The sequence below is a fragment of the Pleurodeles waltl genome, chromosome 9 (genome assembly GCF_031143425.1).
Source record: "Pleurodeles waltl isolate 20211129_DDA chromosome 9, aPleWal1.hap1.20221129, whole genome shotgun sequence".
Classification (NCBI taxonomy): Eukaryota; Metazoa; Chordata; class Amphibia; order Caudata; family Salamandridae; genus Pleurodeles; species Pleurodeles waltl.
In genome coordinates, this window is record NC_090448.1 from 1,088,964,229 (window position 1) to 1,088,981,216 (window position 16,988).

The 16,988-nt window shown below is 45.1% G+C and overlaps 1 protein-coding gene across 1 annotated transcript in view; it reads right to left on the minus strand.

Moving 5' to 3' along the window:
- Positions 1-16,988, minus strand: part of SPTBN5 (spectrin beta, non-erythrocytic 5) — a 1,780,873-nt gene that overhangs the window by 421,260 nt on the left and 1,342,625 nt on the right. Inside the window, exon 47 of the mRNA XM_069208774.1 lies at positions 6,588-6,776. Coding sequence (XP_069064875.1) covers positions 6,588-6,776 — 189 coding nt within the window. The remainder of the gene's footprint in view (positions 1-6,587; positions 6,777-16,988) is intronic.

Here is a 16,988-nt window from a genome sequence, read left to right on the forward strand (position 1 = left end):
GAGTGCGCTCTGACATTGTATGATAATGGCTCCCCTGCCAACTGGTGGCACAACTGTATGGCAGAAGAGATCCAGCGCGCTATGGTCTGCTTAGTAATGGCTTTACCCTTATTGATCCTTCCATAACTGACAAACAGTTGTTCAGATTTACGGAAGTCGCTTGTCCTTTGTATATAAAATTTTAAACAGCGTTTAATGTCCAGAGAATGTAGTGCGCGCTCCGCTGCAGTTTGTGGATTTGGAAAAAATGTTCGGAGAACCACCGGCTCATTTAGGTGAAAAGACGATGGAACCGTAGGTATAAATTTTGGATTAGTTCTCAAAATGACCACCTCTGGCTTGAATTGGAGGAAAGGTGGAGAAATTGTGAAGGCTTGGATATCGCTAACCCTCTTCACTGACGTCAAGGCCAGAAGGAGGGCTGTTTCAAAAGAAATGAATTTGAGGTCCACCTTATGAATGGGTTCAAACGGATGTTTCATTAATTGGGAGAGCACAATGTTCAAATGCCACTGCGGTGAAGGACGGTGAATTGGCGGAAACATCCTAAACAAACCCTTGAGAAATTGTTTTATTATTCTGGACGACCATAAAGAAGGTGACTGAGACGTTCGTCGGAAACGGGATATGGCAGCCAGGTGCACTCTAATAGATGAATGTGAAAGGCCGGATTTAGCCAAATGCAATAAATATGGCAGAATCTGTTCAGGAGATGACCTTAGAGGATGAACGTTGGAAGTTGAACACCATAAGCAAAACCTCTTCCACTTGAACTTATATGTCCGGTTTGTAGACTGAGCCCTGGCACAGGCAAGCACCTCCCTGCACTCTGGAGGGATATCTAGTCCATCTAATTCATAGAATTCAGGAGCCAGGCTGATAAACGAAGAGATGTTGGGTTGGGATGACGAACCTGACCCTGGTTCATTGTTAACAAGTCCGGTATTGTCCTTAGTCGAACGTGAGGCTGCTCCGAAAGTAATAGAAGTTCTGTGAACCAGAACTGCCGTGGCCATCTGGGAGCAATTAATAGAACTCTGCATGGTTCCCTCTTCATCTTTTGAGAAGTCTCGGGATGAGAGGAAGCGGGGGAAAAGCGTATGCATAAATCCCTGACCATCTGATCAAAAACGCATTCTCCTTTGATCCCTTCTGCGGTCGCCAGCTTGCGAAGTGTTGGCATTTCTTGTTGTCTCTGGTCGCGAACAGATCTAGACTGGGTTTGCCCCAACGACGAAAGAGACGGTCGAGAACTGACTGATTGAGTTCCCACTCGTGGCAGCTGGTTCGAGTCCTGCTTAGGGCATCTGCCCAGGTGTTGGTGATCCCCGGGAGATGTTCTGCTCTGATGGAAATTCGATACTGAATTACCCAATGCCACAGCTTCTGCGTTTCTAGTGATAATGCTCGAGATCTTGTGCCTCCCTGTTTGTTGATGTAATGCATGACCGTGGTATTGTCTGTTCTTATCAAGACTGAAGAATTCCTGATGTTTGTGAGGAAGGATTTGAGTGCCAAGGCAACCGCCCTTAACTCCAATACATTTATGTGGAGAGTCGATTCCTGAGTGGACCATTTCCCTCTCACTGAAAGATCCTGCAAATGAGCACCCCATCCTCCAGGGATGCATCTGTTGTTATTATGTGCATCGTCTTGTCCTTCAGAAATGACAGACCTTCTGAAACGAGGGGAGTATCCTTCCACCACTTGAAAGCCTGTCTTGCTGATGGGGTTATTCTGATTACATCGTCGAAAGAGCCTTCTATTTGTTTCCATTGATTGTCTAACTGCTGTTGAAGTGTCCTCATGTGCAGACGACAGTTTTTTATCAATGGAATGCAAGACGAAAGCATCCCCAGAAAAGACTTGTAAGTCCGCACTGAAGCGGACTTTCTTTTGCTGAGACGTGCTGCTAAGTCTCGAAGTTTCTTTCGCCTGTCCTGTGAAGCAGAGGCTTTTGCCTGGACAGTGTCCAAGATGGCTCCTAGAAAGGTGATGTTCTGAGTAGGATCTAGGTGAGACTTGGGGTAATTGACTGCCAAGCCCAAAGCTCCGAAAAGAGATAGACATGTTTCGGTGTCTATGGCAGCCTTCGATGTTGTTCGTGCCTTTATTAGCCAGTCGTCTAAATACGGGAACACCTGTATCCCTAGTTGTCTGTGGTGGGCTGCCACCAGTGCCAAAACCTTGGTGAATACTCTTGGGGCCGACCTGAGGCCAAAGGGTAACACTCTGAACTGGTAGTGAGTGCCTGCAACCCTGAATCGTAAGAATTTCCGATGATTGGGGTGAATGGGAATGTGGAAATATGCGTCCTGAAGATATAACGATGTCATAAAGTCCCCTCGATTGAGTAGGCGCAGGACGTCTTGAAGGGAGATCATGCGAAAAGACTGCTTCTTGAGGTATTTGTTGAGCGAACGAAGATCTAAAATAGGTCTCCAGTCCCCTGTCTTCTTCCAAATAAGGAAAAAGCGGGAGTAAAAACCTGTTCCCCTCTGGCTTCTTGGTACGATCTCTATTGCTCCCTTCTTCATTAAAATAGCAATCTGATCCATAAGCTCGTTGAGATGGGCTGGCGGGGGACCTCTTGGTGGTACATGAGGGGGAGGTTGGTTGAATTCTAGTGTATGCCCTCGGTTGACAATATCCAGTACCCATTTGTCTGAAGTTATTTTGGACCACTGGTGTAGAAATTTGGAAATTCTGCCCCCATCAGAGTGTTGATATAGGGGCTGGGTGCAGGCATTCGATGAGGGTCAGTGCTTTCTTGTCGTCTCCTTGGCCTTGTAAGCTGACTTTCCTCTCGTTTGTTGCCTGAAATGAGTGGATGACTGTTGTCGAAAGGAATGCGGTTGTTGCTGGCCAAAGGTTGATCAAAATTGTCCCTGGTAAGAGGAGTACTGACGATATTGTTGAGCGCCTCCTCTATATGAAAAGGTTCCTCTCCCTCTCGCTCCCCGAAAGGGTTGTCGTTTGTATTGTAGTGTTGCCAGAGATCTGGCTGACTCAGTGTCTGCTTTAATGGACTGTAACGCATCATCCACATGCTTGCCAAACAAGAGCTCGCCATCATACGGCATGTCCAGAATCTTTCATTGTACTTCCAGCCTAAAAAAAGTAGCTTTGAGCCACCCCTGGCGCCTGAGTACGGCCGCCCCGGCCAATTGGCGAAAACCTGTAGAGGAGACATCTATGGCACAGTCTATGATTTCAGCCGAAATCTTTTCACCTTCCTGTAGAATCTTGTGTGCTTCTACTCTACTATCCTCAGGTAACATGTCTATAAATTGTGACATGTCAGACCACATCTGGCGATCGTATCTCCCCAGGATTGCTAGAGAATTTGCTGCTCTAACAGTGGTGGCTGCCATAGTTGAGAACTTTTTCCCTATGGAGTCCAACCGACGTCCTTCTTTGTCTGGGGGGGCAGTCAGAGATGCCGATGGATTCCTGGACCTCCTCTGAGCTGCCTGCGATATGACCGAATCCGGTTTAGGATGGCTAATCAAACATGCTGGAGAATTGTCCGGTGCCTTATATTTCTTTTCAAGTCTCGGCAAGACTGCGGGAATGGAGGATGGAGTCTGCATGACCTTTAGGCCTTCCTCCCAAATGAAATCAACAATGGTTATGGCCCTTACAGACTTCCTAGTATCTTCCCTGAAGTCATAAAGAAAACAGTCTGACTGCTTCAATGTAATTGGCAGATGGAATCTTTTCGCAGCTCTTTCCATAACACTATGGAAGCCACCAATATCCTGCGGTGGAGAGTCCACTGGTGGTGGTGTAGATGGAGATGGAGTTTGGATTTGATATTCATCCCATTCTGGAATGAGTGAATCCGAGTCCTGAATCTCACCTTCTTCTTGCTCGTCCTCGAATGAAGGTGGAGCAATATCCTGTGCAGATGAAGGTGCTGTGGTAGGATCCGGAAATTCCGATGGTCTAGCAGGGGTGGACACTGGTGTCTGCGGAGGTTGTACCAGGGTAGAAGAACCAGGTGGAGGAAATCTCGAATAATAATCCTGCATCATCTGTTGAAGGTTGGCTATCAACGAGACAGGCATCTGAACTGTCTGTTCCTGTTGCCCTTGAAGTTGTAGGTGAGTTTGATCTTGCTGGTCCGAATAAGGCTGGAGATCTTCCTCTTCATCCTCCTCCTGGCACTTAATGCGTAGTTCAGATGGACTACGTGCCACCGGAAAGAAACCATCATCAGAATAAACATCATCGTCATCATCTTCGTCAGCAAATAGATGCTGCGGAGGTATTGGTGTGACCTTACTGGGCGATGTATGCGATGGAAGTAATAGAGAAGACTTGCTCTTTATAGGTAGAATTCTCTGCGGCAGGTAAGGAGATGCTCCAAAATGAGGATATTGAGTCGTCTACGGAGCCACCGTCGACGGAGCACTCGTCAATGGTGTTCTCGTCGACGGTGTAGGCGTCGACGGAGCCGTCGTCGGTGGAGCCGCTATCTGTGCCGTCAGCGTCGACGAAGTTGCCGTCGACGGTGCCAATGTTGACAAGCTTTCCGTCAACTGGGCTGCCGCCGACGGGGTTGTCGTCGACGGGTGCGTCGTCGGTACTTTCGTCGGTGAGATCGACGGAGATTTTCTGAATTTACTCGTCGATGAGTGCGTCGACGGTAAAGATTTCAGCTTCTTACCCGTCAACGGCCTCTTTGTGATCTTCAGGGTGTGAGCTGACGATGGACCATACTTCAAACTCACCGACGTTATCGTCGTAGATGACAGTGGAGACGAAGTTACGATCATCAGCGATGAAGGAGCCGTAAACGTGGCCGTCGCTGTAGTCGTTGACGAAGGAAGGCCTGCCGTCGACGAAGCGTTCGTCGACGGTGTCGTCGGCGGTGTAGATTTTCTGGACGCCGACGGTGGCAGTGAACTTGAAGGCTTTTTGAGCTTCCTTAATGAAGAAGCAGGTGTGGATGGCTCTGAGTGAACCTTGCCACACGTTACCTTGGATGTTGAAGGTTGCTCCTCCGGCTTGTCCTTAAATGCATGCAGCTTCTTAGCTGACTTACTGCTCCTGGGGGATAGGCTCTCCACAGACCTCTTTTCTTTGAGGTCACTGAAGTGTCACTCTCTTCCTCCTCAGAAAGAGCTTCTCTGGCCTTTCTTTTCTGAAGCCAAAGTAGGAGCCTGGCTTCTCTGTCCCTCAGAGTCTTGTTGGGAAAGGTCCTGCAGATCTTACAGTCCTTGACCTTATGCTCTGGGTGTAGGCAGTAGATACATTCCTTGTGAGGGTCCTCACAGTGAAGTCTTAATTTCCACAGGTCCCACAAGGTCTAAATAAACCTTTTCTTACTGTAGACATGATGGAAAAATACTACAGTAAGAGCAAAAGTGAAATTTTTTAAGATTTTCTCTTGAAGAGATTGAAAACTGAGCAGAGCTCAGGGAGACTCCCTTACACACGACGTGCGGTAGAAAATCTGAGAGACTGAGCCTCTGTGCTGAGGGTTCTAAAGGGGTGGTCACGCCTGATTGGCTGAATTTTGGGCTCTTTCTAAAGAGGCTGATGGTTCTACAATTGAATGTGTTTTTTCCTATTGACTTCAATGAAAAAAAAAAAAAAGTTTTTCTCTATTTATTGCTTTCTATGTACCGTGGCACTCCCACTTCAACGACGGGGAATCATTCAAGCATGTGAATCTATGAAAGATACCCCAATACTGGAGAAAGTGCAGCATATCTTGCAGTCTTTCACCTGGTGTTCTGGATATAAGCAGTGTAAGCAGTCTTTATGTGGATCATCCACATGCAGCCTTTTCTTGCCACAGGTTTTACAAGGGCAGAAAATGCCTTTCCTGGAAGAATCCGACATTTTCTAAAGTTTTCAGAGAAAAAATCTTCCTGTCATGCGCTAGAAAATCTGAGGGAAAGAGCCTCTCTGGAGAGTATTCTAGAGGGTGCTGGTGCCTGATTGCCCAGGAGCCAAGTTTGGGTCCTTTCACAAAAGGACAAAGATAGGCTATATGAGTCATTGGATTAGCATTATAGCCTATGGGAAAAAATGTTTGGTGCTTATTGCTTTTCATGTACAGTGGGACTCCCACTTCAACGATGGGGATGATTCAAGCATGTGAATTTATAAAAGATCCAATACTGGATAATAATATTTATATGTAATGAGTATTATCGTTACGGTTTTAATTAAAGAATTGATTGATTGAGAACAAAAATGTAATACTGCAAAGCTTACTGTCCACATGTATCTATCTATTTTGCACAAGTTACATTTATTTTGTACAGCCACTTTTTATTGCTAGTAAGTTACTGGAAACAAGTAAACAAGTAAAGTTGAATATCCAACCCTGGTGACTATGGGGCATTAAAGAGCCTCAGAGACATTTTCTGTGTCTCCTAAGACCCGGGCTTCAGAGAGGCTTGTTTATTCCATTTGTACACGTTTGTAACAAAATAGTTTTGGGATACTCTAAATGTTTAAGGCTGATATGGTGATTTAATTGTTTCTTGAGAGCCTTAATATCTAGCTTGACTTAATGGTTTCATTGCTTATGAAGTGCCCTAATGTGGCCATAACATCCATGAACTTACTTGTAAGTTACGTGCTTCAGACAATTTTAGACTGCGTTCCTTCCAGGCTGAGACCAGTTCTGACCAGGCCTTCTCCATTTTGGATAAAGAGTGGTGAATCTCAGGTGTGCCGTAATATCCACTGCTAGTGAGCTTCTCTCCGTAGTTCTTAAGTGAGCCAAATCTCTCTCCCAAAGTTTCAATTTCAGCCTGAAATAGGGTTACAGACAACAAATGAGTTATAAACAACAGATTAATACTGTAACAACAGATTACCTTTTGCTGTCTTATCCAGGGCTTCACTGATTAACCCATTATTGGTACAATAAGTCAGGGTTTCAGGCTGCCAACACATGTGGAAGTAATATCCACTGAAACACAATCTATGTAAATTTGCCTTATGCATGTTCATATTGGGTTTCCTCGAAACCTGACTGGATGTTTCAGCTCACTAGGTTGATGAGGCCAGTCCTCATGTCATCCCATGGTGCCTTTAATATGACAAAAAATGTGCTGGGTCAAGATATGCAGATTTTATGATTAAAGCTTTCAATTAGTTTACCAAAGAATTTACAGAAAGTTCAAAGTAACTTTGGTTATTATTTTGTTATGCATGGGTATCACTGAAAGCCATTAGCATGAATATCAGATTGTAAATCTAGTAATTCACTACACTGACATAGCAACGGAGGTCTACATATCTCGTAATTCGCTGTTGCTACATCATACATGAATTTCAAGCTGCACTGACATGGCTGTGTAAGAGCCTGTGAGAGCAGCACTGGAATGCAGGGAGCACAGCTTCTGAAGTAGAGGGAAGGGAAGGCACAGAAATTGGTGGGAGTGGGTGACAGGAGGTCAAGTATTTTTTAATTTGAAACAGTAAGGAGAGGCAAAGCTATGTATGGCTCACAATTACTCCTCTGCCCCAGCGCAGCAGCTGAAAGCAAGGGCAGATGATTTGTGGCGGGGATACATAACAAAATAATAGATGGGTAAAAGCAAATTATGGAGATGTTTCTTAACCTCACTGTTCTGAGTGACATCATAGCCAACTCGCTTTGCTCTTGTTGTCTTTTTCATGTAACTCAGAACCCCTCGGTAAAAAAATATCCCTGTAATTCACTGTTACCCACCTATCTTTCTATATGTTATGTATGGCTCTCACTAAGAGTCATTAGCGTAAATGTCAGATTCTAAGGCCCTGATTTAAGAAAAGTGGTGCTGCACTCAGTGCAGCGCCTCTTTTCTTGCGCCCCTTAGCGCCCCTTAACGTCACCATGTGTGCGCCGTGTGTAAGATACGGCACACCATGGCAGTAATTAAGGGAACTAGCGTTAAAAATGTTGACGCTAGTACAGAGTTTTGCAGGATTAGCATAAACATTTTTGACGATAATCCTGCAAAGCCCATTGAGGCCCACTGAAAACAATGGCATACCTCAAATCTCTAAGATTTTTTTGTGCCATTTTTTCACGCCCCCCGCATCCCCCAACGGAAGAACATCCCCTTTGCATACATTATGCCTGGAGCAGGCATAATGTAGCACAAAGGGTTGCAAAGTGGCACAATGTATGCATAGCGCCACTTTGTAAACTTGGCGCTGATTTTGGCCTTGTTGGGCCACATTATTGTAAAAAATGCCGCTAATGTGGCGCAAGAAGGCACTATGAGCTCATAAATCTGCCCCTAAATCTGGTATTTCAACGCTGTGATATAGCAATGGTGGGTTACAGGATCTCGTGACTCACTGTTGCTAGGTCATAAAGTAATTCCAGGCTGCTCTGGCTGGGCTCTGGGAGAGCCTGTCAGAGTAGCACTGGAGATCAGGAAGAACTGCTTCCGGATGGTAGGGAAGGCAAAGCACAGAGTAGTGGGATTGGGTGGCAGCAGACCACTTTTTTTTATTTTTTATTTGGAACAAAGAGAGAGGCCATATTATGTGTGGCTATTCAATACTCCTCTTCCCCTGCATAACAGTTGAAAGACAGGACAAACGATTTTTGGGCCATACATAACATAAAATTATAGATGAGTAAAAAGTGAATTACTGGGAATTTTCCCCCTATATTTTCTAAATAAGGCAATCCGATGAAAGCAGATGGGTGCACTTAAAGTGTGCCTAGGGGAGGAAAGTTCAGCAGAAGGCTATTTCAATGCTATATCCATTGATGTATGTATTTATTTTTTCTTGTGCCTATAGTGCATGACACCAGCCACAGAAGCAATATGGTGCTTTAACATATAACAACTCACGAACAATAGAACATATTCAGAACTTCAGATTCTAACTCCATTCTGGGTGAAATCATGAATCTACCTACATCGGAGCATAATAGTTCAGTAGAAACAGCCTGAAAAGATGTGTTTTCAGAAGCTAAGGAGGTTTAGAATTGTACTTGTGGATTCTAGGATCTGGGCCCCCTAGCCTGGGGCTAGTTGGGAGAAATTGCGGTTTACAATCTTGTATTTCTTTGTTTTTGAAAACACCATTGTCAGTCTTGCATTCCTCTTATTATTTTCTGTTACGCTGTGGTGTGGAGTTGTTCTTGCAAGGCGCATAGGACCTGCATACAACAAATGTGTGCAGGGATAAGAAAATTAGTTACTTACCTGTAACTGCAGTTCTCCAGTATTGGTATCTTTCATAGATTCACATGCTTGAATCATCCCCGTCGTCGAGGTGGGAGCCTCACGGTAAATTTAAATATATAAAAAGCAGTAAGTCAGTAAAAATAAAACCAGTAGGCCCAAGTAGGCCTCATAAGGTATTTTACAGTCTATCCACTTTGTTTTGTGAAAAGACCCAAACTTGAGTATCAACCAATCAGGATTCAGCCCCTCCCAAACACTCCCAACAGAGGCTGAATTCCCTCAGATTTTCTATTAGGAGTGTGAAGTTTAATATCTGTATAATAGGGGAGCCTCTGAGGGGAGGAGGGTGGGTCGCATGTGAATCTATGAAAGATACCAATACTGGAGAACTGCAGTTACAGGTAAGTAACTAATTTTCTTCTCCAGCATTGGATCTTTCATAGATTCACATGCTTGAATCCGAGTAACGAGCAGTAATGTTTTCTTACTTACTGAATTACATTGACTGTAATTCCATCGTAATTCTATACGTGATGTGATTCACATTAGTTCAGTTTTAAATATGCACTTACATATAATTATATTTATATTCACAAACATACGAATATAAAAGCAATAAAATGTGTGTGGCAAGAAATCCTGACACAGTCTATGCTATTATTATGGAGAATACGACACGTTAAACAGTAGAAGAAAATGAACCATTAATGACCATACCTCGAGTGTGGTGGTGGGATGTGTAAGAGGCTCACCTTAACGAAATAGATGCCTCAGCACTGCTTGTCCCACTGCTGTATCGACCTGGTTTGTCTCCTCTAAACAGTAATGTCTTGTAAATGTGTGTTGGCTGGACCATGTTGCTGCTCTACAGATGCTATGTAGTGGTACACCTGCAAAGAGTGCCGCTGAAGTGGCTACCGATCTTGTAGAGTGGGCTCTCACCTTGGTGTGGAGCGGCTTTCCTGCTTTTGAATGGCAGAATTGAATCGCCAGGCCAATCCATCTTGCTAAAGTTTGTTTGGACACCGCGTGTCCCTTCTTTGTTCCGCCGAACGCTACAAATAATTGATCCGACTGGCGGATGGTGTGAGTTTTCTGTAGATAAAACTTTAAACATCTTTTAATATCGAGAGAATGTAATGTTCTTTCCGCCACTGTTTGCGGATTTGGAAAAAAGGTTTTTAAGATGACTGGTTCATTTAAATGAAATGTTGAGGGAACTTTCGGAATGAATTTAGGATTTGTCCGCAGGATGACACCTGAGTTTGTAAACTGGAGGAACGGCTGTTTGATGGTGAAAGCCTGAATGTCACTGACTCTCTTTGCCGAAGTAAGAGCTAACAGTAACGCTGTTTTCCATGCCAGGAATTTTAGGTCAGCCTTGTGGATCGGCTCAAAAGGAGCTTTCATGAGTTGCATCAACACAACGTTCAATGACCATAGAGGCGGGGGTTTCCTAATTGGCGGGAAGACCCGAAAAAGGCCCTTCATAAATTGTTTGACAATTCTTGTGGAACACAAAGAGAGTCTATCTGGTGATCTGCGGTATCTGGAGATTGCTGCCAGATGTACCCGTATGGAAGAATATGCAAGTCCTGATTTTGCCAGGAGCAGGAGATATGGAAGTATCTGTTCCGGAGTAGAAGATAAAGGATGTATATTTTCCGCTGCACACCAAACACAAAACCGTTTCCATTTAAGTCTATAGGTTTTGTTGGTAGTGTCAGCTCTAGCTTTTGCTAAGATGTCTCTACACTCTGGGGAGATTTTGAGATTTAAGTATTCATTGTGTTCAGGAGCCAAGCCGACAAATGAAGAGACGACGGATGTGGGTGTGTGACTTGTCCCTGGTGCATCGTTAAAAGAGTCGGACTCTGTCTGAGTGGTAGATGTGGTCGTTCGGAGAGCATGAGGAGCTCCGTATACCATATTTGTCTGGGCCATCTGGGAGCTATGAGTAGAAGTCGACACCCCTCCGTCTTCATTTTTCTGATGACTCTCGGAATGAGCGGGATCGGAGGAAAAGCGTAGGCATAAACTCCTGACCATCTCATCGAAAACGCATTCCCCCACGAATCTTTTTGGGGAAGCCAACTTGCGTAGAACTGGCATTTCTTGTTCTCGAGAGTGGCAAATAGGTCTAAGTTTGGTTTGCCCCATAATAGAAACAGGCCATTGAGAGTTTTCTGGTCTAGCTCCCACTCGTGATAAGGAATTACTGTCCTGCTCAAGGTGTCTGCTAGAACATTGATCTGTCCTGGCACATGCTCCGCTTTTAGTGAAATATTGTGTTTGATGGCCCATGTCCAAATTTGTTGGGCTAGCTGCGAGAGTTGTAGGGACCTTGTGCCTCCTTGCTTGTTTAGATAAAACATGCTGGTCATGTTGTCCGTCCGGATTAAGACGCTTGAACATTGTATCTTTGGCAAGAAAGCTTTTAGAGCTAAGTGTATTGCTTTGAGTTCTAGATAATTGATGTGGAGCTGGCTCTCTTGCTGATTCCAGATTCCGCTGATTTGCAGGTCCTGGCAATGTGCACCCCATCCTTCGAGAGAGGCATCCGTTGTTACTATGTAACTTGGTGTTTGAAGAAGAAAAGACAGCCCTTTTGAGAAATTGGTTGGAGTCGCCCACCACCTCATAGTGTTCTTCATTAGAGGCGTTATGCGAATCTTGTCTTCGAAGGAGCCGAGGACCTGTGTCCATTGTATGTCCAATTGCTCTTGCAGGGGTCGCATATGGAGCCTGCAATCTGGGACTAGCGGAATGCACGATGATATCATTCCGAGCAATGATTTGTAGATGCGGACTGAAACGAACTTTTTTCTGGATAGGTTGTTTGCCAACGAGGTTAACTTTTGTTTCCTCTCGTGTGATGGGTACGCTTTGCTGCGTACTGTGTCCAAAATTGCTCCCAAGAAACTCAATTCTTGTTTGGGGTATATCTGAGATTTCTGGTAGTTGACTACAAACCCCAGGCTGTGTAACAAATGAAGGCAATAGGAAATATGATTTGTTACTTGTAATTTTGAGGGTGCCTTTATAAGCCAGTCGTCCAGGTAAGGGAAGACCTGGATACCTGCCTGGCGAAGATGTGCTGCTACTGGAGCTAGCATTTTTGTGAAGATTCTGGGGGCTGATTTGAGACCGAATGGTAGAACCCGGAATTGGAGGTGCATACTTCCTACCCTGAACCTTAAAAATTTGCGATGGTTGCGATATATGGGGATATGAAAATAAGCATCCTGGAGGTCTAGGGATGCCATCCAATCGCCCGTGTTTATGAGACGCAGGACATCCTGCAACGTTACCATCCTGAACGATTGTTTCTTTAGAAACTTGTTTAGTGCTCTCAAGTCCAGGATGGGGCGCCAGTCTCCTGAGGGTTTCTTGAGAAGGAAAAACCGGGAATAGAAACCCTTGTTCCTTTGAGATAAAGGGACTGGTTCTATTGCTCCTTTTGTTAGCATTATCCTTATTTCCCTGAGAAGTTGGCTCAACCTCAGAGGCGGTGTACCCGATGGAGGGACACTCGGTGGTGTTTGGATGAATTCCAGAGTATGACCTCTGGTCACCACATCTAGTACCCATCTGTCCGATGTTATAGCCTTCCACTTGGGGAAATAAGAATTGATGCGACCTCCGACCTTCAATATTGATTGGGGAGGTGTTGAGATTATCCGCTGGTCATTGCTTTCTGCCTGTATCTCTTGCTCGGGCAGCTCCTCTTCCTCTAGCCGGATGTTTGTAAGCTGCGGCTGGTGGTAATCGATAATGCTGCTGTTGTTGATGGTGCTGATGTCCTGGTCCTGTGGAGGAAGATGTATATTGTGACCTGTATTGTTGGTATCCACCTCGAAAGGAGTAATTACCTCTACCCCTTGCTCCACGAAAAGGTAGTTTTTTATATTGCAGGGAACCTAGGGATTTTGCCGTATCGGTATCCGTCTTGATAGCCTGCAGCATATCATCGACATGTTTGCCAAACAAACTCTCTCCATCGAAGGGCATGTCGAGAACACGAGTCTGGACTTCTGGTCTGAATGAAGTAGCCTTAAGCCACCCTTGTCTGCGTAGGACTGCTGCTCCAGCTAATTGTCGAAAGCCAGTGAGGGAAATATCTATTGCACTGTCTATTATCTCTGCGGAAACCCTTTCTCCCTCCTGCAAGACCTTTTTAGCTTCCACCTTGATATCTTCTGGCAGTGAATCTACAAAAACGGACATGTCTGCCCACATCTGCCGATCGTACCTTCCCAGGATGGCGAGGGAATTTGCCGCCTTGACCGTTACTGCAGCAACCGAGGAGAATTTCTTACCGATATTGTCTAGTCTCCTTCCCTCTTTGTCTGGGGGAGACGCAATAGGTGTAGAGGGGTTTTTGGATCGTCGTTGAGCCGCCTGTGATATAACCGAGTCAGGTTTCGGTTGTGAGACTAAACAGGCCGGAGAATCATCTGGGGCCTTGTATTTTTTTCTCTAGCCTTGGCATTTGTGAAGGCACTGTTGCCGGGTTTTTCATTGCCTTCAAACCCTCCTGCCACAAGAAATCCACAATAGGTATGGCTCTTACAGATCTCTTTGATGGCTCTTTAAAGTCATACAAAAAACACTCAGTTTCATGGGAAACAATTTCCAGACCAAAACGTTTCGCCGCTCTCTCTATGATATTATGGAAACCTCCTATGTCTTCTGGAGGGGAATCCACTGGAGCTGCTGGAGGTGGAGATGGTGTGGGAACGAGATAGTCGTCCCATTCACTAGCCGCTGAATCTGCTAGCTCGCCCTCTTCCCTTTCGTCGTCCGACGAGAGGTAAGCTTCCGGAGCTTGGCTAGTTACAGGTCTACTAGCCTGTGGCGTTTCGGAAACATTAGTAGTTTGAGCTTGCTGGTAACTCTGAGGTCTAGGTGGCGTGGACTGAGTTGACGGTGGGAACCTTTTATAGTAGTCCTTCAACATATGTTGTAAATCTGTCACTAATGTGCTAGGCATAGCTAGAGGCGATGGTTGGTTTGCCTGTGGATAAGATGTTGAAGCATAACTATGCTGGTAATGTTGATCCTCTTCTTCATCAAACTCTTGACATTTGACATTTAGTTGGGACGGGCTACTAGCTGCCCCAAACATGCCTTGAACATCATCATCCTCATCGTCTAAAAGATGTTGCGGTGGGTATGGCAGCACCTTACTTGGTGATGTATGCATCGGCAAAATGTCAGATGGCTTGTCCCCTATATTAATAAGGGAAAGGGGTAAGAATCTGGTGGAGTCCTCATGATGGTATGAGGAATGAGCTGGTGAAATGTCCAAAGGTTTGTAAACTGTTAATGCTGTGGTGATCGTAGGATCCATCGTCGACGGTTCCCTCGTCGACGGTTCCCTCGTCGACGGTTCCCTCGTCGACGGCTCCCTCGTCGACGGTACTGTCGTCAACTGTACTGTCGTCGACGGGTCTCTCGTCGACGGGTCTCTCGTCGACGCTTCCGTCCATGACTGCGTCTTTTCCTTAGTCGACGGTCCCTTCGTCGACGGGTATTTTAGCGACGACGGTCGCTTCGCCGACGTAGTTTGCGTAGATGGGAGTGCCCTGGATGATTTGTGAACCCAGGAGGCCTCCGCTGTCGACGATGTGGTTGCCGACGAAGCTCTTTTGAAGATTTTTGCAGTAATAATCGTCGTCGATGACAAAGGCGACGACGTCATAATCATCGGTGAGGATGGTGTTGTGAACGTCGACGATACCGTGGTCGCTGTTACCGTCGACACTGTCGTCGACGGGGCGGTCGTCGACGGTTGTTTTTTCACCAAAAAGAGTTTTTCTGACTCTTTTTGTGGTGACAGAGACAGGGATGGTTTCTTTGAGGTGCTTTTCCGGTGTAACGGCGTAGTAGGTTCTGAATGAACCTTTTTTGGTCCATGTTTAACTGCCTCTTCAGTTAAGACTTGTTTAGTCTTTTTGTGCATTTTTCTTGGTGGTTCATCCGCCCCTCTATCTCTCTCACCTGTTCTTTTCTGAGGGCGAGAAGTTTGTGGTGACTCTTCGCTGTCTGATGAAGGATGCTCTAAGGCTTTCTGTTTTTGCAGCCATAAGAGAAGTCTACCCTCTCGGTCTTTGAGGGTTTTTTGACTAAAGGTGCGACAGATTTTGCAGTCTCTCACCTTATGGTCTGGATGAAGGCAGTAAATACACTTCTTGTGGGGGTCATCAATATGTAGTCTCTTCTTCCCACAGTTGTCACAGTCTCTGAACAGACCCTTCTTTGCCTTTTCAGACATAGTAAAGTTGTAACTAGTTTCCTGAGAGAAAAAACAATCTTCAGTCAGAAAATAGGAAAAAAACTGAGCAGAGCTCAGGGAGACTCCCTTCACACGACGTGCGGTAGAAAATCTGAGGGAATTCAGCCTCTGTTGGGAGTGTTTGGGAGGGGCTGAATCCTGATTGGTTGATACTCAAGTTTGGGTCTTTTCACAAAACAAAGTGGATAGACTGTAAAATACCTTATGAGGCCTACTTGGGCCTACTGGTTTTATTTTTACTGACTTACTGCTTTTTATATATTTAAATTTACCGTGAGGCTCCCACCTCGACGACGGGGATGATTCAAGCATGTGAATCTATGAAAGATCCAATGCTGGAGAATATTTATTTAGGTGCAGCCACAGACATTCATGAAACACAGTTGGACTTAATCTGCCCAGGAATGCATAAGTGTAGGTGGTCAGACCTTGCATGAGCTTCCATCATTACTTAGGCTCAGGCTTTTCTTCCCCATTTCAACTGTGGATCATAGCAGACATGCATAAATGAGGAAGAAAGGCAAACAGGTCCCCATTCAGCCCAAAGCATGATTCTTCTCATCTTGCAATGTAAAGGAAAACGTATGTGATATTAAAACAACCACGAGACTTGAACATTTATTGTTCAGCCAATTCTCAACATCGTCAAATTACAAGCTATTGATTTTATTAAAATATTCAAGGCAGAGGTTGGAATCAGTAACACGCACAATTCATTCCACGGTGTTTTGAAGTCTCCACTGCCTTTCTAACCAAGACAAACATGCCTCTCGAAAATGGAAAGGTATTTTCACTCATCGGGAATTCACTCATCATTTTTTGCTTCACTCTATGTGATGACATATTTGTGATGGGTATGCACGGGAACGGGTCCGAAGCTCACTATGCCACTGGATCAAGCTGCACTACATTAACAAGGCTCAAAAGGCAGAATGCAGCCTGGGGTTGTTGGCGTTATTGGGACCTGACCTATTCTGATAGATCATGCTACAGTATTTCACTCAGAGCAGGAAAAAGACTGATTTGCGTATGGCTGCTCTCTCTCACATATTGGACAAAAACACAATGGAACAGAATACAGCCCTAAGTAATAACCAGAGGCTGAGATTAGTTCAAGCACTCCATCAATCACGTGTTTATTATCCTAAGTAAAACGCACTAAGTGCAGAAGGTATATCTAGACATGGGTCCCGTGCTCACTGTGCCACTGGACTCCACCTGCACTTCGTTGTCAACTTGTGGATGAAGGAAGATTGCAGGTCATACATTTACAACAGGATCGGTGAGCAGGATTAGATAAGGTGTCCAGCAATCAGCAGGGTTAGTCCAAGATAGTGCGACAAGCCTTTAACTCTTAAGGGGAACCTTGTTTCTTTTACTAAAATGTGCCTACTATGCCCAAGCCCAAGAGTTCGTGGACAAATAAAGCAGGCAAAGGGTCCGCCATCCCAGGGTAGACGTGAGCGCTAATAACCAGCAAACTCAATCACACACTTTGCTAGTTTGGTGCACAAACACGGAGCACCACA